The following is a 27,679-nucleotide window of genomic DNA, read 5'->3' as shown; positions in this document are numbered from 1 at the left end:
AACATTTTTGAGATGTCTATGAGAATTTTTGCCCCTTCATCCAGAAGAACATTTGTGAGGTCAGACCCTAATGTTTTGGAGACCCAGGGCTCATATTCTCTCCTATCTAGTTGTTGGATGGGGTTTGTGTCCAGGATTTGTTTGGCCGGTCATGTTCTTCCACCAAACTTCTCCAACCATGTCTGTGTGGACCTTGAGCACTGGGCACAGTCATGGGGAACAGAAAAGGGTCTTCCCCAAACTGTTCCCTCAAAGCTGGAAGCTACAATTGTCCACAATGTCTTGTGTATGTTCAATAGAACTAAGGAGCTGAGGCCGAGCCCTGATAACAAGCCCGTAGCCTTATCCTCTTCCACCAACCTGTACAACGGGCACAATGCAGTCAGGCAGGTAACGTTCTCCTGGAATCACCAAACCCAGATTCCTCCAACAGACGCAGATAGAGAACTGTGAACCATTACTGCACAGAACACGTCTCCCCCAGAGTCCACAGACTTCCAATTACTCCATCCAAGCCCCCGCGGGAGGTCGTGAACAGGGCCGGCGTCAGCACCCGGCGTACCCGGGCAAGTGCCGGGGCCCTGGAAAATCAGAGGGGCCCACTCACTGTCGGGGCCCACCGCCCACTCACTGTCGGGGCCCTGGCCGCTTCCTCGGCACCTGTTCAGTGACGCAGGCGCTGCTTGATTGCTAGCACTCCCCCCAGACATGGCCGCGCGCTGTGCGGCTGTGTCTGCTAGTAATGACGCGGCAGGGTCAACGGCACTGCACCTTTAATTGTGCTTGTGTGTCGCCCCTGCCGCGTCATTACTAGCAGACACAACCGCACAGCGCGCGGCCATGTCTGGGGGGAGTGCCGGCAATCAAACACCGTCGGAGGTCCTGCACAGATGGGGGGGGAGCGGCCCGGACCCGACCGCAAGTGGGCCCCACTGATGGTCCAGGGCCATGATGTCTGTGACACGCCGGGGGCCCTGCACTGCCCCATACCTGAGGAGCTGCTGGACAGGACATTGGACCGGGCACAGGTGAGTGAGGCTTCCCCAATCCCCATATTAAAAATATTTGTAATGGGTCTGTGTGAGTGAATGTCAGTGTGTATGACTGTGTATATATATTTGTCTGTTTTATATATGTCTTTAAGAATTTGTGTAAAAATGTGTGTATGTCTGTATGTGTACATATCTGTGTACCATGTGTGCGTGCATGTGACTGTGTACCGTGTGTGCATGCGCATGTCTGCGTACCGTGTGTGCGTGCGCATGTCTGCGTACCTTGTGTGCGTGCACATGTCTGCGTACCGTGTGTGCGTGCGCATGTCTGCGTACCGTGTGTGTGTGCGTACATGTGTCTGCGAACCGTGTATGCGTGCGCGTGTCTGCGTACCGTGTGTGCATGTGTCTGCGTACCGTGTGTGCGTGCGTGCATGTGTCTGCGTACCGTGTGTGCATGTGTCTGCGTACCGTGTGTGCGTGCGCGTGTCTGCGTACCGTGTGTGCATGCGCATGTCTGCGTACCGTGTGTGCGTGCGCATGTCTGCGTATCTTGTGTGCGTGCGCATGTCTGCGTACCGTGCGTGCATGTGTCTGCGTACTGCGTGTGCGTGCGCATGTCTGCATACCGCGTGTGCGTGCATGTGTCTGCGTACGCATGTCTGCGTACCGTGTGTGTACGCATGTCTGCATATGTGAAGGATGAGGTGGCAGGCTGGGCCCTGTGTACTATATATATATATTTCTCTGCCGTATCTGTGCATCATGAATCATGTATGTGTTAAAAGGGCCCACTGAGACTCTTTTGCCCGGGGCCCAGAAAAACCTGGAGCCGGCCCTGGTCGTGAACCTCCCATTACATATGCCAGTATTTCTATACCAGACGATGGCACTACATTTCTGATCTTTCTATTGGAAAAGTAGGAAGCAAAAATAATGAGGAGGTCTTTCCAGCTGTACCCAGTTTTGGGTTTTCAAAAAGGGGAATTAACAGACCCGTGGATGAAGCTATACATGACCCAAATTGTAGAGAGGTTCTGACGGGGCGGTGATACATTTAGCTCATTTTTTACTTGTCCCTGTTATTATTTGAGCTTGATTAAGAGTTCATTACACACATGTGTTTCTTTTTCAGTACGAGTTCCAGGAATGGTTTACGCGTGGTTGGAATCACAAATGACTCTAGATTGCCGAGCTGACACCAAGGAAGAAATCAAGCAAGTCACCTGGGAAAAGCAGGGCAGCGGAGCCAGCGTAACAGTGCTTACTTATAGAAATGATACCGGACCCAAGTATCACATGTTGTATGAAAACAGAGTCAGGTTCAAGGGTAGCGGATACAAAGAAGGATCCATCGAGATATTCAACGTGAGCCTGCTCGATGAGGGCGTCTTCAAGTGTGTCTTCACTACATTTCCATCCGGAACCATGGAAGGAAGAATTCAGTTACAAGTTCTTGGTGAGAAGACTTTATTGGGAAGCTCTCTTCATTTTATGATATCTTAGGTCCATAATTGTTTTTTTCAAAGATAGGAGCTCAAAGCCTGAGGTTTCACTACTGAAAGATTCTTCTGACTTCCATCAGATGCAGTGGTGTCATGTTGATCTTCAGAGATCGTAATTTAGCAGCCAATCTCGGTGCGGCTCTTATTTTGATAACACTGAGAAGAAATAAAAACTGAGCTCATATTGGTTGTTTATGATAACAACACAACAAAAAAGTTAAAAAAATAATCAATAAAAAGATAATTCTTTGTGTACAAACATTAGTGATCCTGAATTAAATCCCGTATCATACTCTAGAGCTGCATTCACAATTCTGCTGGTGCACTCACTGTGTACATACATTACATTACTGATCCTGTACTGATCCTGAGTTACGTGGTGTAGTATACTCCAGAGCTGCACTCACTATTCTGCTGGTGCACTCACTGTGTACATACTGTATATTACATTACTGATCCTGAGTTCCATCCTGTATTATACTCCAGAGCTGCAATCACTATTCTGCTGGTGCAGTCACTGTGTACATACATTACATTACTGATCCTGTACTGATCCTGAGTTCCATCCTGTATTATACTCCAGAGCTGCACTCACTATTCTGCTGGTGCAGTCACTATGTACATACATTACTGATCCTGTTCTGATCCTGAGTTCCATCCTGTATTATACTCCAGAGCTGCACTCACTATTCTGCTGGTACAGTCATTGTGTACATTCATTACATTACTTATCCTGTACTGATCCTGAGTTACATTGTGTATTATACCCCAGAGCTGCACTCACTATTCTGCTGGTGGAGTCACTGTGTACATACATTACATTACTTATCCTGTACTGATCCTGAGTTACATCCTTTATTATACTCCAGAGCTGCACTCACTATTCTGCTGGTGCAGTCACTGTGTACATACAGTACAGACCAAAAGTTTGGACACACCTTCTCATTTAAAGATTTTTCTGTATTTTCATGACTATGAAAATTGTACATTCACACTGAAGGCATCAAAACTATGAATTAACACATGTGGAATTATATACTTAACAAAAAAGTGTGAAACAACTGAAAATATGTCTTATATTCTAGGTTCTTCAAAGTAGCCACCTTTTGCTTTGATGACTGCTTTGCACACTCTTGGCATTCTCTTGATGAGCTTCAAGAGGTAGCCACCGGAAATGGTCTTCCAACAATCTTGAAGGAGTTCCCAGAGATGCTTAGCACTTGTTGGCCCTTTTGCCTTCACTCTGTGGTCCAGCTCACCCCAAACCATCTCGATTGGGTTCAGGTCTGGTGACTGTGGAGGCCAGTTCATCTGGCGTAGCACCCCATCACTCTCCCTCTTGGTCAAATAGCCCCTACACTGGAGGTGTGTTGGGGGTCATTGTCCTGTTGAAAAATAAATGATGGTCCACCTAAACGCAATCTGGATGGAATAGCATGCCGCTGCAAGATGCTGTGGTAGCCATGCTGGTTCAGTATGCCTTCAATTTTGAATAAATCTCTAACAGTGTCACCAGCAAAGCACCCCCACACCATCACACCTCCGCCTCCATGCTTCACGGTGGGAACCAGCCATGTAGAGTCCATCCGTTCACCTTTTCTGCGTCGCACAAAGACATGGTAGTTGGAACCAAAGATCTCAAATTTGGACTCATCAGACCAAAGCACAGATTTCCACTGGTCTAATGTCCATTCCTTGTGTTCTTTAGCCCAAACAAGTCTCTTCTGCTTGTTGCCTGTCCTTAGCAGTGGTTTCCTAGCAGCTACTTTACCATGAAGGCCTGCTGCACAAAGTCTCCTCTTAACAGTTGTTGTAGAGATGTGTCTGCTGCTAGAACTCTGTGTGGCATTGACCTGGTCTCTAATCTGAGCTGCTGTTAACCTGCGATTTCTGAGGCTGGTGACTCGGATAAATTTATCCTCAGAAGCAGAGGTGACTCTTGGTCTTCCTTTCCTGGGGCGGTCCTCATGTAAGCCAGTTTCTTTGTAGCGCTTGATGGTTTTTGCAACTGCACTTGGTGACACTTTCAAAGTTTTCCCAATTTTTCGGACTGACTGACCTTCATTTCTTAAAGTAATGATGGCCACTCGTTTTTCTTTACTTAGCTGCTTTTTTCTTGCCATAATACAAATTCTAACAGTCTATTCAGTAGGACTATCAGCTGTGTATCCACCAGACTTCTGCATAACACAACTGATGGTGCCAACCCCATTTATAAGGCAAGAAATCCCACTTATTAAACCTGACAGGGCACACCTGTGAAGTGAAAACCATTTCCGGTGACTACCTCTTGAAGCTCATGAAGAGAATGCCAAGAGTGTGCAAAGCAGTCATCAAAGCAAAAGGTGGATACTTTGAAGAACCTAGAATATAAGACATATTTTCTGTTGTTTCACACTTTTTTGTTAAGTATATAATTCCACATGTGTTAATTCATAGTTTTGATGCCTTCAGTGTGAATGTACAATTTTCATAGTCATGAAAATACAGAAAAATCTTTAAATGAGAATGTGTGTCCAAACTTTTGGTCTGCACTGTACATTACTGATCCTGAGTTACATTCTATATTATACTCCAGAGCTGCACTCACTATTCTGCTGGTGAAGTCACTGAGTTACCTCCTGTATTATACTCCAGAGCTGCACTGGTTGTAGGGAAATCGTCAACAAGCTTGTAGTCAGACAGAGATACTTCAGTTTTCAGATAGATGATAAATATTAACATAATTAATATTTTACTTGCAGTTTTACCTACAGTAAAGCAAGCGCTTAAGAAAGACTTCATTACTCCTTGTTTAAATTTGGTGGCCGAGTGTTTTGTGTCCTCGGCAAAACCGGCCGCAGAGATCAAGTGGATTACAAATGGAATACATTACACTTCAAAAGAAGAGAACATTACACACTCCAATGGAACGATAAGTAAGAGGAGTGAATTGTACATGACGACGACACCGGATTTGTTTGGCCGTCAAGTATTTTGTTTGGTCTTTCAGCCTAAGATACCTTTCGAATTCCAGAACAATATCACCATCAACGTCACCTTGACCAACATTCAATGTAAGTGTCTGCTCCTCTCCATGAGTTTTTTGATACTTTGTTTGGGTGAGAATACATTGACTACATGTCCAGACCAGATTTTTTTTGTCTTGTTTTGCAGTGTTAAAATATTTGTTGCAATCAGTGCCTAGTCCGTAGAAGTCCACTACAATGGCCTTATGCCCGAAGAGTGTAGAGGTGGAGATAAGTAATCCTTTTCCTCAATATGATATCAGTAACCTTTTTCTCACTGGGAAAATCACCTTTATAGTGACGGCCCCTATGTTTAGTTCTAGTTTTTTTTTTACCTTGGATAACTCTAAAATTCTGTGAAACAAGTAAAAAAATAAAAAATTTAGAAGTCTCAAAGTCCTGATACATTTCCCCCAAACCAGTGTACTCAAATTACTCTTACACTGACTGGTGGAGCTTCGACTTTCTTGGCATGAAGATAGTCTATTGTCTTGACATGGGTAGTCCTCGGTTAGAAAACCATGGCTGATTTCTTCTAAATCAAAAAAAATAAAGAGAATGGAGCTGTAATAAAGCACACAACCTCCATACGTTTGCTTTTTTTAAAATATCAGCCCTGTTTTTTACTAATCCTTGGACCACCTCGTTGTTTTTTTTCTCATGGATGAACTACACTCACCCTCCTTCCCTAAGGCAAACCTATGGTTCTACCTCTTGATGGTCTCTCAATTTTGTCAACCTGGTTCACCTTTTTCTGCTTTCTCTGGATCTCATAATATCATGACCCATCTATCTCTTTGGTCAATGTAAAAATAAATTGTCCCTCTGATTATTTTTGTACGATTTAGAAAAAACGTATACAGATATCTAGGGCATTCAACGCAGTGAAACCAGATAGACCTCCAAAGATAACGGGAGGAGAGGACTATCTGCTTTTCAGAACCTCATGTAAGACTACAGGTCGTGGGACTTTGGCGTAGACTTGTATGTCTTAGACTCAAAATAAACAAGAAGGATGAAAACGAATCATGTGGACAAATCGATAAACAATGTTTTAACTTTTCGGGAACTCTCTGAAATGTCTAAACCTCTACAAATTATTTCTGCTCATAAAGTAATAATTTTGAACTTGCTTCCAGAGAACTGTTTCCTAATCAAGGGTTTATGGAGCAGAGCCTAAACCTGGTCATACACACTGGATATAAGAAGGTCAACATGCGGGAATTCAATCATACTTCAGATGGTTTATACAATTAACCCTTCCACCAACAAAACATAATTGTTCAGAGAGACCATTTATTACCTGCAAGTTATGCTAGAAAGATGACTTACCGAAAAGATCCAACTTGACGATACACTTTTTTGGCCCTGAGTCTCTGAAATGTTTATTCTGCTATGCTAACTTGAGAAACCTACATGGCTCTCCTAACGCCTCCGCCGACTAAACTCAACCTCATTTTTCAGACTTGATAAAAAAAAATCTATATCTATTGTGTTAAATGAACATCATCAGGCAAGAACTAATCCTCAAGGTGAACCTCCAACATCCTGAAATGCAGGGAAAAAATCCTAAGTGAGCGCACATACTGTACCTGGAAATGGACATGTTAAAAAGACTCCTGAAATTCTCAATTGCAGGCAGATTCCCTGCACACTTTTATTAAGGCTATCTCCAACTAAAATTCTAGAAAAATAAAAGCTGAATCTGAACCATGCCATAAGATTCATATTCTCGATTAATGGTGCAGATTTTAATTAAAACGTGCAACCAATGATGCCTTCTGAACTCTAGCCATTGAATGTCTGTCATTGACAAACCCATTTTTTAAAAAAAAAAAAAAAGCAGATCACAGACATGGCACAAACCTAATGTCATTTCAAATGGCAACTTTAGGGCCATGACAAGGCTCCAACCTGCAAAGCTGATCTGGCAACAGCAATCAGAGAAATTTGGAGGCAGATTGATGAAGAGTACTGTTTGTCACTCATTAGGTCCATGCCTCAAAGACTGCAAGCTGTTATTAATAGCAACAAAATACTAGTGATGTATTGGAGTGTTCTTTTGTGTGTTTGTTTTTCATGATTCCATAATTTTTTCCTCAGAATTGAGTGATTCCATAATTTTTTCCCTCTGCTTGGTCTGAAAAAAATTACCCTTACTAAGTACCACATTTTTAATCTTGATTTCTTTTAGTGTTTCTTAAAGCCCTAAAGTTGCCATTTGAAATGACTTTAGTTTTGTGCCATGTCTGTGATCTGCTTTGTTTCAACAACATTAAACAACTGAATGAACATCCTCCAAGCCCGGTGATTCCATAATTTTTTGCCAGGGGTTGTATTATTGGGAGAGATGCACAGACTTTACTTGGAGATACATATGAACTTCCCATCCAGCCTATATTACTGGGAGAGAAATATGGACCTAAAATCCAGCCTATATTACTGGGAAAGACACTCCCAAAAGTGAACTACATGAATCACGCTGCAGACTGCATATCAGCAGGTCTGAAAATGAATGATGAAATGAAGATTGCATATTGAAATTTAGTGCAATTTTATTAGCTGGAGGTAACCATTAATATATGCGAAAAACATTTAAAGTTTAAAATTTTATAAAAATAGTAAATCATTACTATTATCATCTAGCTATGCGATACCACTGTAAATGTGATGGGCCATAAAATACAGTTGAGATATTTTTTATACCTACGAAAAATCACAAAACTGGATTTACCTTCCCCCCCAAAAAAATATTGAAAATCTTCATTAGTACAAATCTTGAAAGTTTATTATATGTACTTGAGTCCTTCAGAAAAAAGTCATACAGCTATGTCTATGGGAAAATAAAATAATAGCTTTTGGAATTTTCAAATATCTCAGAGGCCCAAAATAGGCTTTTTCTTAGAACGTTAAACTTAGTGTATTTACTAAGCTTCATTACTCATCCTGTCCCGCGTTGTCACTTATTGATACTTGTACTTTTTGCTGACAGGGTTAGATTTTTCTTTTTTCCACTAACCTTTTTCACTAACTAGCAGAATGGCTGAAGAAAAAACTGCAGCGTTAAGTTTTTCCCATTAAATTGACAGACCCTCCCACGCAGAAAAAAACATGGACTCCTCTGTTCCTAGGATAATACTTCTAATTGCTACAGTAAATTTCCTTTCTCGACATTAACCTCCTAAACGATTGCAGCAAGTTGGTCCAAACCTTGAAGTCGTTTCAATTAATAAACCAAAAATTTTGTAATATTTTCACTAAATCACATGCAAATGGAATGAGAAGGGGCATTAGCCGACACAAAGAAAGATTCCCAACCATGACCCTCTTCCTAAGGATGGCAGAAGAGCCAATAACATAGTCGTGCCTCGCTCCTCTCCACTTCCTTCAGCACACCAAAACAACGCAGCCTGCGAGAAGGACAATCAAGGAAAGCTCGTCATTCTTTGTATCTCTTTCAGTATAATTTTATGCCATTACCTTTAAGGGGTGCTCCATCATTAAAAGGAAAAGAAAGTAGTACTCACCCTTTCCGATGCTTTGTAACTTCCTTTTTGACGTGTGCGCATATACTAAATACAAGAAAGTGGAATACATACTAATTTAAAGGGGATAAATAATGTTTTCATAAGGGCTCAGACTGGTATAAAATAAGAAAAAGAAAAAAAATTGATATGCAATCTCACCTTTTTACTTGCTGCTCCTGTTCCAACACATTTCTGGTCTTGGCTGGTTCCTGCTTCCTGGTGCAGTCTTGTATATGGTTGAAAGTGCCCGCCCACCTCAGCCTCTGATTGGCTGAATGAGTATTTCCTGTGTATAAAAATAGAACTAGGAAGCAGAGACCAGCCAGGACTACGTATGTATTGGAAATGGATCGGTGAGAGTAAGTATTGATTCTTTTTTTATTTTATTAAAATATGAGCCCGTTTCAAAATATTTTTCATCCTTTAGAAAATCTTCTTTAATTACTTTTATTTCCCACTTACGTTTGTGTTATTTACCATATGCACGCACCTCAGCCCTTCATACCGTGAATCATGTACCACATGAATAACGAACTGTGCTTAAATATAAGAAAATACTTAACTTATCACATATAAAAAAGTGGTGAAGTAATGTACAGAGCAAGAAGATTCAGTGCTTTAAAAGCAATAAAATAATAAATTGAGTAGTAAAAACAACTAACCTTGACACTGGCCATCCAAAAACGAGTGGATCACAGAATCCACAAAATTAACTACTGGTTCTATGCATGTGAACAGATACGCACAAGCACACTCACAGTGCAGCAAAAATCCACTGACATTTATGAATATGCCTATTTAAGAGTGCGCCACGAGTGGAATATTATTTTTTCTTTTGCTCTTTCATTATTGCTTGTGGTATACTTGTGCATCACATGTTATGTAACTTGGTAATGAGTCTGTTCAAACCAAGCACAGGCGCTCGCTGCAACAGTTAGTGCACCTCGTCACCTACTTGTTTCGCAACAATTTTTCTTGATTGACAGCTCTGGCTTTACAGGAGCCAGAGAGGGGTGGAGATAGTTGGGTGAGAATGGGGGGAGATAGTTGGGCGAGAAGGGTAAAGATAGTTGGGCGGGAAGGTGCACTCAACTGTTTAGCCATGACGGAGGGTGCGCTGAACGAATGAAAGTTGGCCTAATACCTTGATTTGGAGAGGAGCGGCTGAGCGTTGAGTTCATACTGGGGTTTGTGTTATCTTAGATGCTTTGAGTAGTCTGAAATTAGTTTGTATATAGGATCTGTAGAGATCTTTATTTAGGAGGTCTGTGGTCTGCTTTTGGGGTTTAGGCTACCCGAGAAGAATTGACCAAGAAGTTTGGCAGCTTATATGTAAATCTGAGGCCAACCAAAGACCAGAGTACATTTGGAAGAGGTTAGTAGAAGTAGGAGAAGTCTCCAAACACATTCCACCACCAACAGTTTTCCAACAAAAATGATGGCCAGTTTTGATTTAGGGGATTTAAGGAGTCTGTTCTATGGTCTGTTTTTTAGGGAGTCTAAGATCCTAATTTATTTGGGAGGTATAGGATCTGTATTTGTTCTAAACGTGTGTTAAAAGGGTCATATGCACTATTTGTAATTCTGTAAGTTGGGGATGTGTCCTTGGATGGGTAAAAGGCTATCTCCATTTAGCACACATGTGCTGATATTTTATACAACATTAAATTTAGCAGATCCCTGTGAATAACGAAAAAAAAATGTTTTTGGAAAGTTTTTCATTTGTACAGTGTAGTATTTTAGATGTTGATTGGCCACTGACTAGATGGTGTATTGGTTAGTGATGATCGAGCACTGAAATGCAAGCATAATGGAAGTGAATGTGAAACGTGAGCATTTTTCCAGACAGCGGTGCCTCTCTCTCCTCTCTTCCTCTCTCTCTCTTCCTCTCTCTCTCTCTCGCCTCTCTCTTCTCTCTCTCTCTCCTCTCTCTCTCCTCTCTCTCCTCTCTCTCTCCTCTCTTCCTCTCTCTCGCCTCTCTCTTCTCTCTCTCCTCTCTCCCCTCTCTCTCTCCTCTCTCTCTCCTCTCTGTCTCCTCTCTCTTCTCTCTCCTCTCTCTCTGTCCTCTCAGTCTCCTCTCTCCTCTCTTCTCTCTCTCTCCTCTCTCTGTCCTCTCTCTCCTCTCTCTCTCTCCTCTCTGTCTCCTCTCTCTTCTCTCTCCTGTCTCTCTGTCCTCTCTCTCTCTGTCCTCTCTGTCTCCTCTCTCTCTCCTCTCTTCTCTCTCCTCTCTCTCTCTCCTCTCTCTCTGTCCTCTCTCTCTCTCCTCTCTCTCTCCTCTCCTCTCTCTCTCTCCTCTCTGTCTCCTCTCTGTCTCCTCTCTTCTCTCTCCTCTCTCTCTGTCCTCTCTGTCTCCTCTCTCTCTCCTCTCTTCTCTCTTCTCTGTCCTCTCTCTCTCCTCTCTCTCTCCTCTCTCTCTCCTCTCCCTCTCCTCTCTCTCTCTCTCCTCTCTCTTCTCTCTCTCTCCTCTCTCTCTCTCTCCTCTCTGTCTCCTCTCTCTTCTCTCTCCTCTCTCTCTGCCTCCTCTCTCTCCTCTCTCTCTCCTCTCTCTCTCCTCTCCCTCTCCTCTCTCTCTCTCTTCGGCCCCAGAGTTCTACAGCTGACAGTAGTCCCTGCGTTTCCAGTAGGGGAATATCCCGCTTCATTGTGGCATGCAGCTCAGATAATTCAAATGAACGTCTTACGGGGACCTGAGCACTTAAGCACCACGAGATACTCGATCAAGTATCGAGCAGTGCCAAGCACGCTCACCCATCACTAGTATTGATACAATAAAAAATTCATATGTCTTATTGTTATGTTTAGCATTTAGTTCTGGCACTGATGGTCCACATTAAGGTCCACAAACATTACCAAGAAGTTCTGCAGCTTTTATGTATGAACACTTTTAAGCTTTGGTGCTTGTTACCTGATGGAGGGTTTTGACCTAGTTGACAGATCGGTCCCACAAACCTCCTGACTGTAGCTGTCAGAATGGTGGTGGGTAAAACAGTCTTGTCCACCATGTTCACTGCAGGTTTTGATGCCTACACTGATGTCTCAGAGCAGGTTGGCATGGTGGTGGGGCTATGTGGTGCTCTCTGAGAGGGGTTGAAGACGATGTGTATAGGACTGGGTTTGGTGTCAAGGTAAAGTTGGGTGTGTGACTAGTGTTAAGCACAACCCTGTAATGTAGGTGGGCCTTCCAGCTTGAAATACCCAGAATACAGATGTTTCAGGGCCGGAGTGGATGAAAGAGTCAGACCCTGTGTAGAAGTGAAGCACGACTTAGTGGGTGGAAGAAATAATGAGTGTGCAGCAATGTGAAGCAAGATTGAAGCCAGGCACTTGTTCTTCAGAGTAAAGGAAATCTTATGAGCTTTAATGCCATTGTAAACAGTTGCGGGAGGAGATAGGAATTCCCACAAGACTCTTTCTTGTGTGCAAACTCTAAATTGTGATTGTCAAAATTGATCCAGAGGGGTCTTCTAGAATCTTTCTAACCATCAAAATCTAGATGCAACTTAGACTTAACAACTCTCAGAGATTTCAGAAGAGACTTCTCGAAAAAAAGACCTCCATGAAGAGGTCGGCAGGAATAGAGAAGGATGAGCGTTTGCAGGGCTGCTCTGGGGTCTGTATTAGAAGGGTTTTTTTATGTGGTACATGTTATGGGGTGCCTAGTTTGGGGTCCGTATTTTTTTTGGGGTCGTCCAATCTAGGGTTTGTTTTTCTTTATTTGATCTGAACTGCGATTTGTATTATTAGCTTAGAAGCTTTTGGAGTCTGAAATTATCCTGACTGTATTTAGAGGATGTGAAAAGTTCTTTATTTTGGAGGAAGTCTGTGTTTATTTTGAGGAGTCTCAGCTATATTTTTAATTTAAGGTGTTTGTTGTACGGTCTATTTTTATTTACAGTCGAACTTCTGAATTTATTTAGGAGAAATAAGATCTACCGTATTTTTCAGACTATAAGATGCATCGGACCATAAGACACACCTAGGTTTTAGAGGAGGAAAATAGAAAAAAATGTAAGCAAAAAATGTGGTCATGATGCAATGTTATGGGGGAGGGGGTCTGCTGCTTACACTGGTAGAGGGGTAATGTCCCCCAATTCTGTTAATATCCCCCATCCTGGTATATATGGCCCCTCCTTGCTGTTATATGTGGCCCCCATCCCCATCCTGGTATGCATGACACCCCTCATCCTGATATGCATGGCACCCCTGATCCCCATCCTGGTATGCATGACACCCCTCATCCTGATATGCATGGCACCCTTGATCCCATCCTGGTATGCATGGCACCCCTGATCCCCATCCTGATATGCATGGCACCCCAATCCCCCATCTTGGTATGCATGGCACTCCTGATCCCAATCCTGGTATGCATGGCACCCCTGATCCCCATCCTGATATGCATAACACCCCAATCCCCCATCCTGGTATGAATGACACCCCTGATCCCCCATCCTGGTATATATGGCCCCTCCTTCCTGTTATATGTGGCCCCCATCCCCATCCTGGTATGCATGACACCCCTCATCCTGATATGCATGGCACCCCAATCCCCGATCCTGGTATGCGTGGCACCCCTGATACCCATCCTGGTATGCATGGCACCCCTGATCCCCATCCTGGTATGCATGGTGCCCCTGATCCTATTTCCCTCTTCCTGGTATGCTTGGCACCCCTCATCCCATGCTGCACACAAAAAAATAAACACGTCTACTCATCTTTCTTTCCTGTGTTCCAGCGCTGCGTCCTGCTCTGCTGCAAGCACAGCATCTCACAGTGTGACATGCTATGCTGGTGTGCCGGAAGAGTCACTGCTCCCCACACCATGACTGTGTGCGTGGGGAGCAGTGACCATTCACTCTCCCTAATAGCGCTCACACTGTACCCGCAGCGCGGCTCCTGCAACTGCCGGCGATCTGTGTGCCCGCTATTAAAGTACATGAATATTCACTACAACCCATGGGAGTGGGTTGTAGTGAATATTTATAGACTTTAATAGCGGGCACACTGACCGCCAGCCGCTGCAGGAGCCGCGCTGCGGGTTGAGTGTGAGCGCTATTAAAGAAAATTAATATTCACTGCTCTCCATGCCCATGGGCGTGGGGAGCAGTGAATATTCATTTTCTTTAGTAGCGGGCACAGTGTAGGCTGCAGCAGGCAGCTTCTGCCTCCTTTGCCCGCTCCTCCGCCACTTCTGCTCCCCCACACTCCCCACAGCCACCATATACATATCCAACCACCATATGCAGCCATACATGCGGACTATAAGACGGACTCCACACTTTCCTCCAAAAGTTTGGAGGAAAAAGTGCGTCTTATAGTCCGAAAAATGCGGTATATTTGTTCTAAAGGTGGTAAATGGGGTGATATGCTCGATTTATAATTTTAAGGTATGGATGTATTTGTGGGTCGGGTAAAAATCCATCTCCTTTTTTAAAAATGTCTGTACATATAACTAGTAAGGCTATCTATGAGCATACAGTACATGCTGATATTTTTTATAAAACAAAATTAAACTTAGGAGCTCCTTGTGAAGGAAAGTAGCAGAGCCATTTGGAAGCAAATGTTTTTGGAAAGGTTTTTCATTTGCACAGTGTAGTATTTTAGTTACCACTTGGCCACTACGTGGATATGTACTACAGATAGCAAACATAATGTTAAAAATAAATAATTACAATTGCCTAATTGTTATTTTTGACATTTAGTTCCTCCACAGACGGTCCACATTGAGGTCCTCAAAAATGACCAAGAAGTTCTGCAGCTTTTATGTACATCTGATGGAAACCCCAGAGCAGAGTTCATTTGGAAGAGGTTAGTAGAAGGGTGACAAATCCCCAATCACATTCCACCCCAAACAGTTATCCAATAAAAATGATTCCACCTCTCACGGTGTCCTAGGCACATGACATGTGAATGACAGCCCTTCAATCCTATAGGATTGAGGGCTGGCTGAGTTCTTAGGATTGTGAGTCAAGGCTCTACCACCCAATCTGAGGCAGAGGTGAGAGAATTGTGATTGACAGCTCAGCCGTCCTATCTGGCTGGGTCTGTGGGATCTCGTCTAGGTGTCATCTATTCTGTGGAAAGAATACAGGGCTATTTAGCGCTCTGAGAATTGTCAGACCTTTGCCAATTGTAGCTTTGTTCAAGTGTTGTGTGTTTGCTTTGTACTCGGAGTTGTATTCTGATCTCTGTTGCTGACCTTAGATTTACTTTTTTGACCATCCACTTGACTTACCCCTTTGTGTTGATCCACTACATTCCTGATTCTCTGACCTCGGACTGTTACCGGACTATGCTTTTGTCTTTTCTTTTTGTCTATCACGAGCCCAGCGTCACATTACAATTGGCCCAAATACATTTTTTTTCTCTTACTCACATGACTATGGAACCATTTCACACACTTTGTGATCAGGTAATGAATCTGACCCAGATGGTTCAGGATCTGGACAGGGAGCACCAGAAATTAGAAGCGTCACAATCTCAGCTGCAGGGTCAGTTTTGCAGCACGATGGGTGTTATTCAGTACCCTACAATGCCGGCAGTAGCTATAATGTCTGGACCATCTGATGTACAGTTGGTCTCTCCCGAAACAGTAGTTGCTCTCCCTGATAAATGTTCAGGGAAGAAAGATCAGTTCAGGGTGTTCAGGAAGATCTGTAGGTTATTTTTAGCTTGGTCTTCAGGATGTGAGTCCCAGCGGGTGGGAATAATCATGTCACTTCTGTGAGGAGTTCCTCAGACTCGGGCATTCTTTTTGTCCACACAACCCCCAGAACAGTTTTCGGTTAACACTTTTATTGTCGCATTAAGGTTTATCTATGACGAACCTGACAGGATCCAGGTCGCTGAGGCAAAGATTATGACTTTGACACAAGGGAGCCGCACCGCTGAGAATTACTGTACTGAGTTCCGTACTGGTCCACTAAAGTTCTGTGGAATGATGCAGCACTCATGTGCCAGTTCCGCAGAGGTCTCTCAGGTTTTCTCAAGGACGCTCTAGCTCTTCATTCTTCATCTTGTTCTTGGAAGAGGCCATGACGCAGACTATTCGATTGGATCACAGAATTCTGGAGAGGCTTGATGAGCGACAGGGAGATCTGACGTTCCCCCGAATCTGTCCACTTACCTGAGGTGGAACTGATGGAAGTTGGAGTTGCCAGCTGTTGGGTCGTTGAGAGGAGACATCGACACAATCTCAAACTTTGCTTTTACTGTGGTCGTGCCCGGCATTTTCTTTGGGATTGCACAATACGCCCTCAAATAAGCAAGCCAACGGGAAATGTCTAAGGCTGGATGATTGTCGAGGAGGTCACTCAGACTTCCAGGTACCTTTTTACTCCTCTGATAAAGTGCTGTTAAGCACAGATTCTGGAAATATAGTTCTATGTTTATCTGCATTTGTTTTCATTGATTGTGTAGCCAACGTCATCAATTCTGGACTGATTCTTAAATTAGGATTAGGGACAGTTAGATTAGTGAGACCCATTTAGATTGTCGCCATTGACAAGACATCTTTTCTCCAGAATCTTGTCCAGCTGGTAACGGTGGAATTCACACTTAGATTGGGAACACTTCACTCTGAGTTCATCGCCTGCTGTATTTTGGATAATCGTCATCGTCATTATGATTGTACTATTGATTTAATTCCTAGCGCTAAAATTGCTTAAAGGTCGCCTGTACAATTTCCTGAATGTACAACCATGAAAGAATATGTAAATGAAAGTTTATGGAAGAGTCATATTCGTCCTTCCTCCTCGTCTGTAGCTGTCGGGTCTTTTCTTTGTTAAAAAGAAAGATGGGAGTCTCAGACCTTGCCTCGATTTCGGGGGAATTAAACAAAATTATGGTTAAGAATACTTACCCACTTCTGCTGTTCCCCGACCTATATAATCAGCTTACAGGGGCCAAATGTTTTTTAAACTGCATCTTAGAGGGGCTTACAATTTGATATGCATCCAGGAGGGTGATGAGTTGAAGACAGCGTTTCGAATGTCTTAGGGTCTCTTTGAAAATCTTGTCATGCCTTTTGGGTTAACCTGACCTAGATTTGCACTATAAACATGTCCATTTTGTCTTACACAAGGTCAGGGAAAAAATTATTTGTTGGCTAAATTGGAGAAATATACTTTTTCTGTTCAAGAAATATCGTTCCTGGGGTCCATAGTGTTTGCTGATGGGTTTAAGATGGATCCTGGGAATGTGCAGGCTATAATTAATTGGGTTCAACCTTGTGACCTAAAACATTTGCAACTTTTTCTAGAATTCACCAATTAGTGTACAAAATGTATTAGTGTTTTTTCCCAGATCATTAAACCTCTTACTGATCTCACACATAAGGGGGTGAATCTTAAAGTTTGGTCGTCGGATGCTATTGGAGCCTTTAGTAGATTGAAAGAGTGTTTCATGTCCACTCCTGTTTTAATCCAACCCGATCCTCAGAAACCATTCATCGTGGAGGTGGATGCTTCAGAGGTCGGGGTAGGGGCTGTTTTGTCTCAAGGTCCCAAAACTCTGAACAACTTGCAGATATGTGCATTTTTCTCTAGAAAATTTTCATCTACTAAGCGAAATTATGATGTTGGGAATCGCAAGCTGTTAAATTAGCTTTTAAAGAATGGAGACATTTTTAGGTGGGAGCTACTCATCAGCTCAGGGAGCACCAGAAACTAGAAGCATCACAGTCTCAGCTGCAGGGTCAGTTTTCCAGTGCGATAGGTGCAACTCAGAACCCTCCACTAACGGCTGTACCTTCTGATGTACAGTTTTTCTCTCCTGAAACAGTAGTTGCTCTCCTTGATAAACTTCCAGGGGAGAAAGACCAGTACAGGTAGAGCTGTATTTTGGTCTTCAAGGGCTGAGTCCCAGCGAGTGGGTATAATCATGTCACTACTGCAAGGAGGCCCTCAGACTTTGGCATTCTCTTTGTCCCCAGAAGCCCCAGAATAGTCTTCTGTTAACGCTTTTTTTGTCACGTTAGGGTTTATCTATGATGAATCTGAAAGGATCCAGGTCATGGAGGCCGAGATTATGACTCTGACACAGGAGGGCGGCACTGCTGAGGATTACTGTACTGAGTTCCAGAAATGGTCCACGGAAGTGCTGTGGAATGATGGAGCTCTCACGTGCCAGTTCCACATAGACCTCTCAGATACTCTCAAGGATGCTTTAGCTCTCCATACTCCACCTTGTTATTTGGAAGTGGAATTGACCCAGGCTATTCTGTTGGATTTCAGAATTCGGGAGAGGCGTGATGAGCAACAGGAGGTTCAGTGTTTCACCCCCGAACCTGTCCACTTAACTTAGGCGGAACTGATGGAAGTTTGAGTTGCCAGCTCTTGGGTTGTTGAGAGGAGACATCGACGCATTCTTTCCTTTTACTGTGGTTGTGCTGGGCATTTTCTTCGGGACTGCACAATACGCCCTCAAACAATAAAGCTGGTTGGAAATGCCAAAGGCTGGATGATTGTCGAGATGGTAACCCAGACTTCCAGGTACCTTTTTACTCCTCTGTTAAAGTGCTGTTAAACGTAGAACTATGTTTACGGAGCCTGGGGTTAACTGCATTTGCTTTAATTGACTGGTTCTGCAGTCAACGTCATTAATTCTGGACTGGTTCTTAAAGTAGGATTAGGGACAGTTATATTAGAGAGACCCATTCAAATTGTCGCCTTGACAGGACACAGTTACACCAGAACTTTGTACAGCTGGGAACGGTGGGAACACTTCATTCTGAGTCCATCTCTTGCTGTGTTTTAGATAATTTACCTGCTGGGTTAATGTTGGGATTTCCTTGGCTACATCATATGGTTAAGTGGAGTCCCGATTGTCATAAGATTGTCTTAGTTCTGTACAAATTTCCTCTGCTAGTCTGGAGGATCTGCCTTGGTACCTGAAAGCTTTTGGAGATATATTCTCGGAAAAAGAGGCAGAGATAGTACCTCCCCATCGTCCTTACGACCGTACTATTAATCTTATCCCTAATACCAAATTACCTAAAGCTTGCCTGTATAATTTCCTACCGCCATGAAAGAATATGTAAATGAAAGTTTATGGAAGTGTCATATCCATCCTTCCTCCTCGCCTGTAGCTGCCGGGTCTTCTCTTTGTTAAAAAGAAAGATGGGGGTATCAGACCTTGCCTTGATTTACGTGAATTAAACAAAATTATGGTTAAGAATACTTACCCACTTCCACTCATCCCCGACCTATATAATCAGCTTACAGGGATTAAATGGTTTTCTAAACTTGATCTTAGAGGGTCCTTATAATTTAATACACATCCGGGAGGTTGATGAGTGGAAGACGGCGTTTTTAACGTCTGAGGGTCTATTTGAAAATCTTGTCATGCCTTTTGGGTTAACCAATGCACTTAGCAGTCTTTCAAAACTTTATGAATTACATATTTTCTGATATTATTGGAAGGTTTATTGTGATTTACCTTGATGACATTCTAATTTTTTCGCCTGATCTAGATTCGCACTATAAACATGTCCGTTTTGTCTTACTTAAGCTCAGGGAAAACTCTTTGTTTGCTAAATGGGAGAAGTGTACTTTTTCTGTTCAAGAAATATTGTTACTGGGGTTCATTGTATCAGCTTAAGGATTCAAGATGGATCCTGGGAATGTGCAGGCTATAATTGATTGGGTTCAACTTTGTGACCTTAAGCATTGCAACGTTTTCTAGGATTCGAGAATTAGTATAGAAAATGTATTAGGGGCTTTTCTCAGATCATTAAACCTTTTACTGATCTCACACTTAAGGGGACGAATCTGAAAGTTTAATCACCGGATGCTATTGGAGCCTTTAGTAAATTGAAAGAGTGTTTCATATCCTCTCCAGTTTTAATCCAACCCAATCTTCAGAAATCATTCATCGTGGAGGTGGATGCTTCAGAGGTCGGGGTATGGGCTATTTTGTTTCAAGGTCCCAAAACACTGACCAACTTGCAACCATGAGCATTTTTCTTTAGGAAATGATGATGTTGGGAATCGCGAGCTGCCCGCTGTTAAATTAGCTTTTCAAGACTGGACACATTTTTTGGAGGTAGCTATTCAACAGGTCACTGTTGTGACAGATCATAAAAATTTAGCTGATACTGAATCTGCTAAACGTTTAACCGCAAGACAGGCCAGATGTTATTTTTTTTTTTAGATAAAATTTTGCTATAACGTTAAGGCTGGAGTCCAAGAATGTTAGGGCTGACGCTTTATCACACAGCCTTGATTCAGTTTCTTCCCCCAGAACATCCATCCTCCATTTTTCCTCAGGGTATTGTGGTTTCTATGGTATCATTGGAATTAGAAGCATTGATCTATGTAGTCCAGTTGTTGGCTCCTTCCGCTACTCCAGAGTCCAATTTTTTTTGTGCCCGTGTATCTAAAATTACGTTTGTTGCAGGCGTTTCATGATTCCTTCTTGGGTGGTCATCCTGGGGTCACAGCTATGAAGAAAGCCAGTACTAGACTCTTTTGGTGGCCATCCATGCTTAATGATATTAAAGATTTTGTATCTGCTTGTGATGTGTGCACACACACTAACGTCTGTCATAACCGGCTGGCCGGGGAATTGGCTTCATTATCAGTTGCAGAAAGACCGTGGACTCATTTGTTGATGGATTTCATTACGGATTTGCCTTTATCTAGAGCACAGACTCTTATTTGGGTGGTAGTTAACTGATTCAGTAAACAGGCACATTTTATTCCTTTATCGGGGTTACTGAATGCTGACACACGTTCCAGGTTGTTTATCAATCATGTGGTGAGATTGCATGGAATCCCTTTTGAACATTGTATCTGATAGGAGGGTGCAATGTGTCTCCCAGTTCTGGAGAGCGTTTTGTAAGAAATTGGGATTGATTTGTCATTTTCCTCTGCTTACCACCCTGAAACCAATGGTCAGACAAAAAAGACAAATCAGTCTTTGGAACAAATTTTGAAGGTGTTTCGTTGCGGCTCAGCAGGAGGACTGGTCCTCATTCTTACCGCTTGCTGAGGTTGCCTTTAAAAGTGAGGTTAACCAGTGTAATGAAACCTCACCTTCTTTTTGTGTTTATAGTTTTCATCCCCATTTTGGTGAATTTTCTATGATGAGTTCTGGGTGTCCTGGAGTAGCGGTTGCTACACAGAAACTCGGGGACGTCTGGAGGGAGGTTTAAAAGAATATTGGAGTTCATCAGTTTCACCAGAAAAGAAGGCCGATGGGAAACGTTCGACGGGTCCCATATTCAAAGTAGATGATAAATTTTGGTTGTCATAAAAAAATATTAAGTTGAAAGTTCCATCAGCGAAGTTGGGTCTCAAGTTTATTAGCCCATATAAGATTTTGGAGGTAGTTAATCCAGTAGCCTCCTTCTTCTCGCATCCCGTGTGGTGCGTTCCATAGATCACTGCTAAAGGAGTGCATCTCTTCGGTTTTGTCTCCCTCATCCCCGCCTCCTCCTGTTTCTGTCAATTACAGTTTAGAGTAAGAAATAAAAAATATTGTTGATTCTCGGAAAGTCCATAATTCCCTTCAATATCTCATCCATTGGAAGTGATATCGACCAGAGAAGAGATTGTGGGTGCCAGCTTGAGCCATGAAAGCCGATTGTCTGGTCAGGGGCCTTCCATCATAGGTTTACTGGGAAGCCTGGGGGTCCGATGACCCACCTAGAAAAGTGGGTACTGTCACGATTCTACCACTCACTGTGTCCTAGGGATGCTATGGCCCTATGGGATCGAGGGCTGGCTGAGTTGTCAGGATTTGTGAGTGACAGCTTTAGCTCTCAGTCTGAGGCAGGGGTGTGAGTATTGTGATTGACAACTCAGCCATCCTATCTGGCTAAGTCTGAGGGATCTCCGTCAGGTGTCATCTATTATGATTGTAGGGCTATTTAGCATTCTGACAATTGTGAGACCTTAGCCAAATGTAGCTTTGCTCAAGTGGTGTGTGTTTGCTCTGTACTCAGAGTTGTCGACCTTGGATTTACTTTTTTAACCATCCATTTGACTTACCCCGTTGTCTTGATCTGCTACATTCCTGATTCTCTGACCTGGAACTGTTACCTCACTACGCTTTTGTCTTTTCCCTTTATCTATTACGAGCCCTCTTGGTGCTAATTCTGGACCTCTTGACTATCTTGCGTCATGGTAAGTCTATGAGTAGGGACTAGAGTACAGGATAATAGGGAAGCTTGAATTTAGGGGCAGATATCAATATCTCCAGTCATAAGGTCATGAGGACTGCTGATGAAGTCTCAGTCCTATCGAACATTGACTTGAATTTCTTAGATTTTCTCAACATCCCTGATCAATGGACAATTACTGCAACATGACACTTAGGTACTTCGTTAACGCATTAAGGCTCTTTGTGCAGTGGTTATAACGACAGGGTTAGATTATGCATGCTGTAATTTGGTGTGTGCCAGTCACCCTTACCCCATTGCTGCAGGAGAGCTTTTTACAAAGAAAGAAATTTTGCTCCAAGTAGAGAGGCTTCCGAGAATTGTTTGAGTTCTTGGCCAAGCAGGTGAAGAGTACAGTCTCTCTGAAAAAATTGATGGAGAGCAGAGTATTGGGTGGTTTTGCCATGAGTAAAGGGTAATTCAAGACTAGAAAGAGTGTAAACTAAGACGAGGTTCTCTGAACCGAGTCAGTTATATCTAGGTATACCCTAGAGAGAGCTGTGTTTGACCACCTGGAAGAGAAGTGTAAAGAGAAGGTCTAGTCACCATACCAATATCCTAGGATTCATAGCTTTTGCAAATATTGGCTTTTTGAACATTTTGCTCACTAAAAAGTGTGTGCCTTTTGAAAAGAAGTAAAGTTTATTTGCAATGAGCTGAGCTGAGCTCAACACGTTCTTGGAGGAATACCACCTTGGTGTAGCAGACAGACTAAATACACTCTTGATATCCAAGGACAAGCTATGCTTCTGCTGTGGAACATCCTGACCTTGTGAACAATCCTGGGACCATCACTTTGAGCTGTAGAGCACATCATTTAATGGAGGGATGGAGAACGCTCAGCTTTAATGCAAAATTAACCAGCCATAACTTGCCTAAACAGCTTTCAAATCATCGATGATCATCACGGAATTTTGTAAGCAAGTTGTCATAACACATTAGCGACTATTACATCAGTAGCACCACATACCTGATATAAAAGAGTTTTATTTTTCTTAAATGACTGTAGCCTCTCCCATGAGTGGGTGGAACAACATAAAGGTGAATATAAAGGCATTGTTTGCTCCGATACTGGTAGACTGAGGAGTGTGTATTTACTAGTAGGGTGCGGGGCTCAGATGCTTATGACGTGCCCCCTGGGCCATTGGGTACTCGGTGCCGGGCCAGTCGTTGCTAGGGGAGATGTCACAGTGGCGGTGACCCGGTCCGTGACCCAGGGCGGTCAATCAAAAGGAGATATATTTACAGGGATTTATAGTTTTTATATACAGTCCGTGACGCCACCTGTGGTATGCGGCTAAAGGGAGCCACCGCTGCGGAGCAGGTCCTCTGGAGCTGGTGTGAATGCAGCAGAGTTGGTTTAGCTCTCCACAGGTAGAGCTTAGCTCCAGGGCAGTGTAGATGTTGCTGTTATGGTGTAGTGCAGAGGATGGCGCAGATAATGATCACAGAGACAGTAAGGTGCAGTCCTCAGGGTTTACTCACAGTTTCTTAGACTTCCAGTTACCAGTACTAAAGTAACTTCCCACGGCATTCTGTGCTTACTCAGGGAGGGGTTTAGCAAACTCCCAGGTCTCTCCGGAGCACGTAACGGGACCCCCTTCTGTGTGTTCCTTCTCGCCGTCTCCCTGCACCTCACACAAAGTGTCTCAGGCCAGTGGTCGCGGACCTTGCCGGGCGACGTCTTCTCTGTCCCCTGGGTCCTCTATGGCAGAGGTCCCCAACCTTTTTTGCACCAGAGACCGGCTTTAAGCAAGACCAGTTTTCCATGGCCCGGTGGGGGTGGGGGCGGGGCTTTGGTCATATGGGGGTGGGGTTATGGAGGGGTGGAGCTGTATGGGGAGGATGCTGGCGGGACCTCGGTGTACAGCGCTGCTAAGTAGCAGCATTGTACATTGAGCGTCAGTGTATACAGCGCTGCTGCTTAGCAGCGCTACACACTGAACACCGGTACCGGGAGCCGCGTCACTGAAGCCAGTCTGCTGCCCCAGCACGCCCCACATAACATGTTCTGCCGGGGGCGTGTCAGTGAGGAGAGCCTGCCGCCCCACCCCGTCAGGAACACACCATGCTGTGAAGGAGGGCCGCGTCACTAAGACCCGCCCCGTGACGTACAACAGGTACCATGCTGTGCTGTGGAGGGCTGCGTCACTAAGACCCGCCCGACGCCCCACCCCGTCCTGCATAATGTTCTCTGCCGGGAGCTGCGAGCTGTCACGGCTATGGCAGAACACATTATAAATCCACACAGAGCGAGTTCTGACCAGGCGCAGGGCCGCGGAGCTAGCTGTCAGCGGCAGGGCCGGCTCCAGGTTTTTCTGGGCCCCGGGCGAAAGAGTCTCAGTGGGCCCCTTTAACACATACCACGATTCATGATGCAGAGATACGGCGGAGAAATATATATATATATATAGTACAATGCAAAGATTTCACTTCATGAGTGATATCTATTGTAAATTCTACAATAGCTCAGAAACCGGTGAATCGCTCCACACAGAATAGTGGCCCCCATATAAGGCTCCATACGGAATACTGGTCCCCATATAACGCCCATACGGAATACTGGCCCCCATATAACGCTTCATACGGAATACTGGCCCCCATATAAGGCCCCATACGGAATACTTGCCCCCATATAAGGCCCCATACGGAATACTTGCCCCCATATAAGGCCCCATACGGAATACTTGCCCCCATATAAGGCCCCATACGGAATACTTGCCCCCATATAAGGCCCCATACGGAATACTTGCCCCCATATAAGGCCCCATACGGAATACTGGCCCCCATATAAGACCCCATACGGAATACTGGCCCCCATATAAGGCTCCATACAGAATACTGGCCCCCATATAACGCTCCATACAGGATACCGGCCCCCATATAACGCTCCATACAGGATACCGGTCCCCATATAATGCTGCATGCAGGCTGTTACCCCCCACATAATGCCCCATACAGGCTGTCCCCCCTTTATAATGCTCCATGCAGGCTGTTACCCCCCACATAATGCCCCATACAGGCTGTCCCCCCTTTATAATGCTCCATGCAGGCTGTTACCCCCCACATAATGCCCCATACAGGCCCCTCCCTTTTAATGCTCCATGCAGGCTGTTCCCCCCCACATAATGCCCCATACAGGCCCCCCCCTTTTAATGCTCCATGCAGGCTGTTCCCCCCCACATAATGCCCCATACAGGCCCCCCCCCTTTTAATGCTCCATGCAGGCTGTTACCCCCCACATAATGCCCCATACAGGCTGCCCCCCCTCTTTATAATGCCCCATGCAGGCTGTCACCCCTCCTCTTTATACTGCAACATGCAGGCTGTCACCCCTCCTCTTTATACTGCCCCATGCAGGCTGTCACCCCCCCTCTTTATAATGCCCCATGCAGGCTGTCACCCCTCCTCTTTATAATGCTCCATGCAGGCTGTCACCCCTCCTCTTTATACTGCCCCATGCAGGCTGTCACCTCTCCTCTTTATACTGCCCCATGCAGGCTGTCACCCCTCCTCTTTATAATGCCCCATGCAGGATGTCCCCCCCTCTCTTTATAATGCCCCGTGCAGGCTGTTCCCCACCTTATAATGCCCCATGCAGGCTGGTCCCCACCTTATAATGCCCCATGCAGGCTGTCACCCCTCCTCATTATAATGCCCCAAGCAGGAATCCCCCCCTCTTTATAATGCCCCATGCAGGCTGTTCCCCACCTTATAATGCCCCATGCAGGCTGTCACCCCTCCTCTTTATAATGCCCCAAGCAGGATGCCCCCCCTCCCCTCTTTATATTGCCCCATGCCTCCGTACATTAAAAAAAAAAAAAAAAATCAAATACTCACCTCCCTTCTCCTCACCTGCTACCTGCTGCCCGCTGCCTGCTGCCCGCCGCTCGCTGCTCGGCTCCGAACTCCAGCGTTGTCGTTTCTTCCCGCTCAGCGCTCCCTGTGACGGCTCAGGGGAGGGCGCGGTGTAAAGACGTCACCGCGCCCTCTGACCTGAGACGTCACAGGGAGCGCAGAGCAGGAAGACAGCTGATCTGCGGAGGCACGGGGAGAGGTAAGTATCGGGCTGCCGGGGCCCTGAGCAAGCGGCGGAGAAGGGCGGGCGCTGACACCGCTCTCCTCCGCCCATAGCCCAGCGGGGTGCGCGACCGCCAGTGGGCCCCTCTGCCTGCTTAGAGCCCCGGCATTTGCCCGGGTGCTGACGCCGGCCCTGGTCAGCGGCGCCGCGGACCGGCTGAAAAACCCCAACGGCCCGGTCCTGGTCCGCGGACCGGCGGTTGGGGACCTCTGCTCTATGGCCACCTTTCTGGTGATTAGATGTGGCTTGTGGCTGCAGTACCTCAAATACTGCAGCCTCCGGTTTCCTATTTGAGGCTTAAAGAACTCTGCTAGTTTAGGGACCGGTTCCCTCTGTGCGACCTGACCCCTCCACCTCCTGGTAGATTCGGGCGTACGGGTGTCCTCCAGCACTACCCGTACCCCTGGGGTCCCTTCCATGTTCCTGGAGCCTTTCCTGCTCCTCTCTCTCTCTTCAGTCTTGGGCCTCTCTGGATAGGCCCTCCTCCTCCTGAGCAGAGCTCCTACAGAGCTCCTGCTCCCTCTACTTCTCCTCTCAGACTGATCTGACCTTTCAAGATGGCTTCTCTATTTATATCACTTCTTTCAATGCTCCCCTGATTTACTTCCTCCACCCACACCCACTACATGGTTCCCCCTACTTTGGTTCCCCCCACTCCAGCCAGGGGCAGGGCTCAGCGGGAAGCGACGCATCTTGCCCCTCCTGCTGGTCTGGAGTAGTGTAGTGTTGGATGCAGGTGTTTGGGTCCCAGGCAGTACTCTATCCTTACCTGAGAGTGAGATACCACACCTCGGGGTGAGATGCAGTACCTCTGTGGCGACTGAACCCGCAGGGGCACCACACTTACTAAGTATCATGTCATCATCAGAGTAGGACAAAAAATGTAAACCTCGCACAGTAGAAGTATTACTAATCATTACAGTCTTTAAAGTGAATGTATCATCAGAAAATGACCTAAATTTATATATTTTTTTAAACGTTTTTTTGGCAATATTTTTTTATATTGTAATAATGAACAAAATAAAATCTAGACTCTGTGGCCTTTAAAACACTTCCTGATAAAGAAGGTCGTAGCTTACTCAAACAAATGTCTGAAATAGTGGTGATATTGATATCCTATGTTATAGTTCATTGACATTCAGTTGCTAGCGGAGGTATTCTAGGTCGTTAGCTGTAAGGAAGATACTGGAGTACAATGGGTTTTGTCTGCCATAGGGAGTTCAAAATGCCGCTTTTTCTTAATCCAGGTACTTAGGTGCTCTGTGGAGGCAATAACGTGATCCTTTGCCCTTGGCAAAGGATAGTCTTAATCCTTGAAGATCGAAACAACTTCATGCTAAAGTATTAAGGGACTATTGGGCTGTACATGTGAGACAAGCATGTGTTTCATGGCTGTACACCAAGCAT

General features: G+C 44.6%; 1 protein-coding gene and 1 long non-coding RNA gene across 4 annotated transcripts in view; one reads left to right on the top strand and one right to left on the bottom strand.

Moving 5' to 3' along the window:
- The window catches only part of LOC141239484 (nectin-1-like), a 114,421-nt gene that overhangs the window by 23,746 nt on the left and 62,996 nt on the right, over positions 1 to 27,679 (top strand). For all 3 annotated transcript variants that reach the window (XM_073668541.1, XM_073668543.1, XM_073668542.1), the window contains exons 2-4: positions 2,128 to 2,451; positions 5,242 to 5,553; positions 14,732 to 14,837. In XM_073668541.1, coding sequence (XP_073524642.1) covers positions 2,128 to 2,451; positions 5,242 to 5,553; positions 14,732 to 14,837 — 742 coding nt within the window. The remainder of the gene's footprint in view (positions 1 to 2,127; positions 2,452 to 5,241; positions 5,554 to 14,731; positions 14,838 to 27,679) is intronic.
- LOC141239520 (uncharacterized) lies at positions 812 to 9,243 on the bottom strand. Its single transcript, XR_012304895.1, has 3 exons — positions 9,192 to 9,243; positions 9,033 to 9,077; positions 812 to 2,653 (listed from the first exon to the last, which is right to left on the bottom strand). It is a non-coding gene; the product is annotated as an uncharacterized lncRNA (long non-coding RNA).

Source organism: Phyllobates terribilis, unplaced genomic scaffold (genome assembly GCF_046119375.1).
Source record: "Phyllobates terribilis strain yellow unplaced genomic scaffold, ASM4611937v1 Scaffold_2__4_contigs__length_985480577, whole genome shotgun sequence".
Classification (NCBI taxonomy): Eukaryota; Metazoa; Chordata; class Amphibia; order Anura; family Dendrobatidae; genus Phyllobates; species Phyllobates terribilis.
The sequence above is the reverse complement of the archived record's forward strand: the minus strand, read 5'-3'. Positions and strand labels throughout refer to the sequence as shown.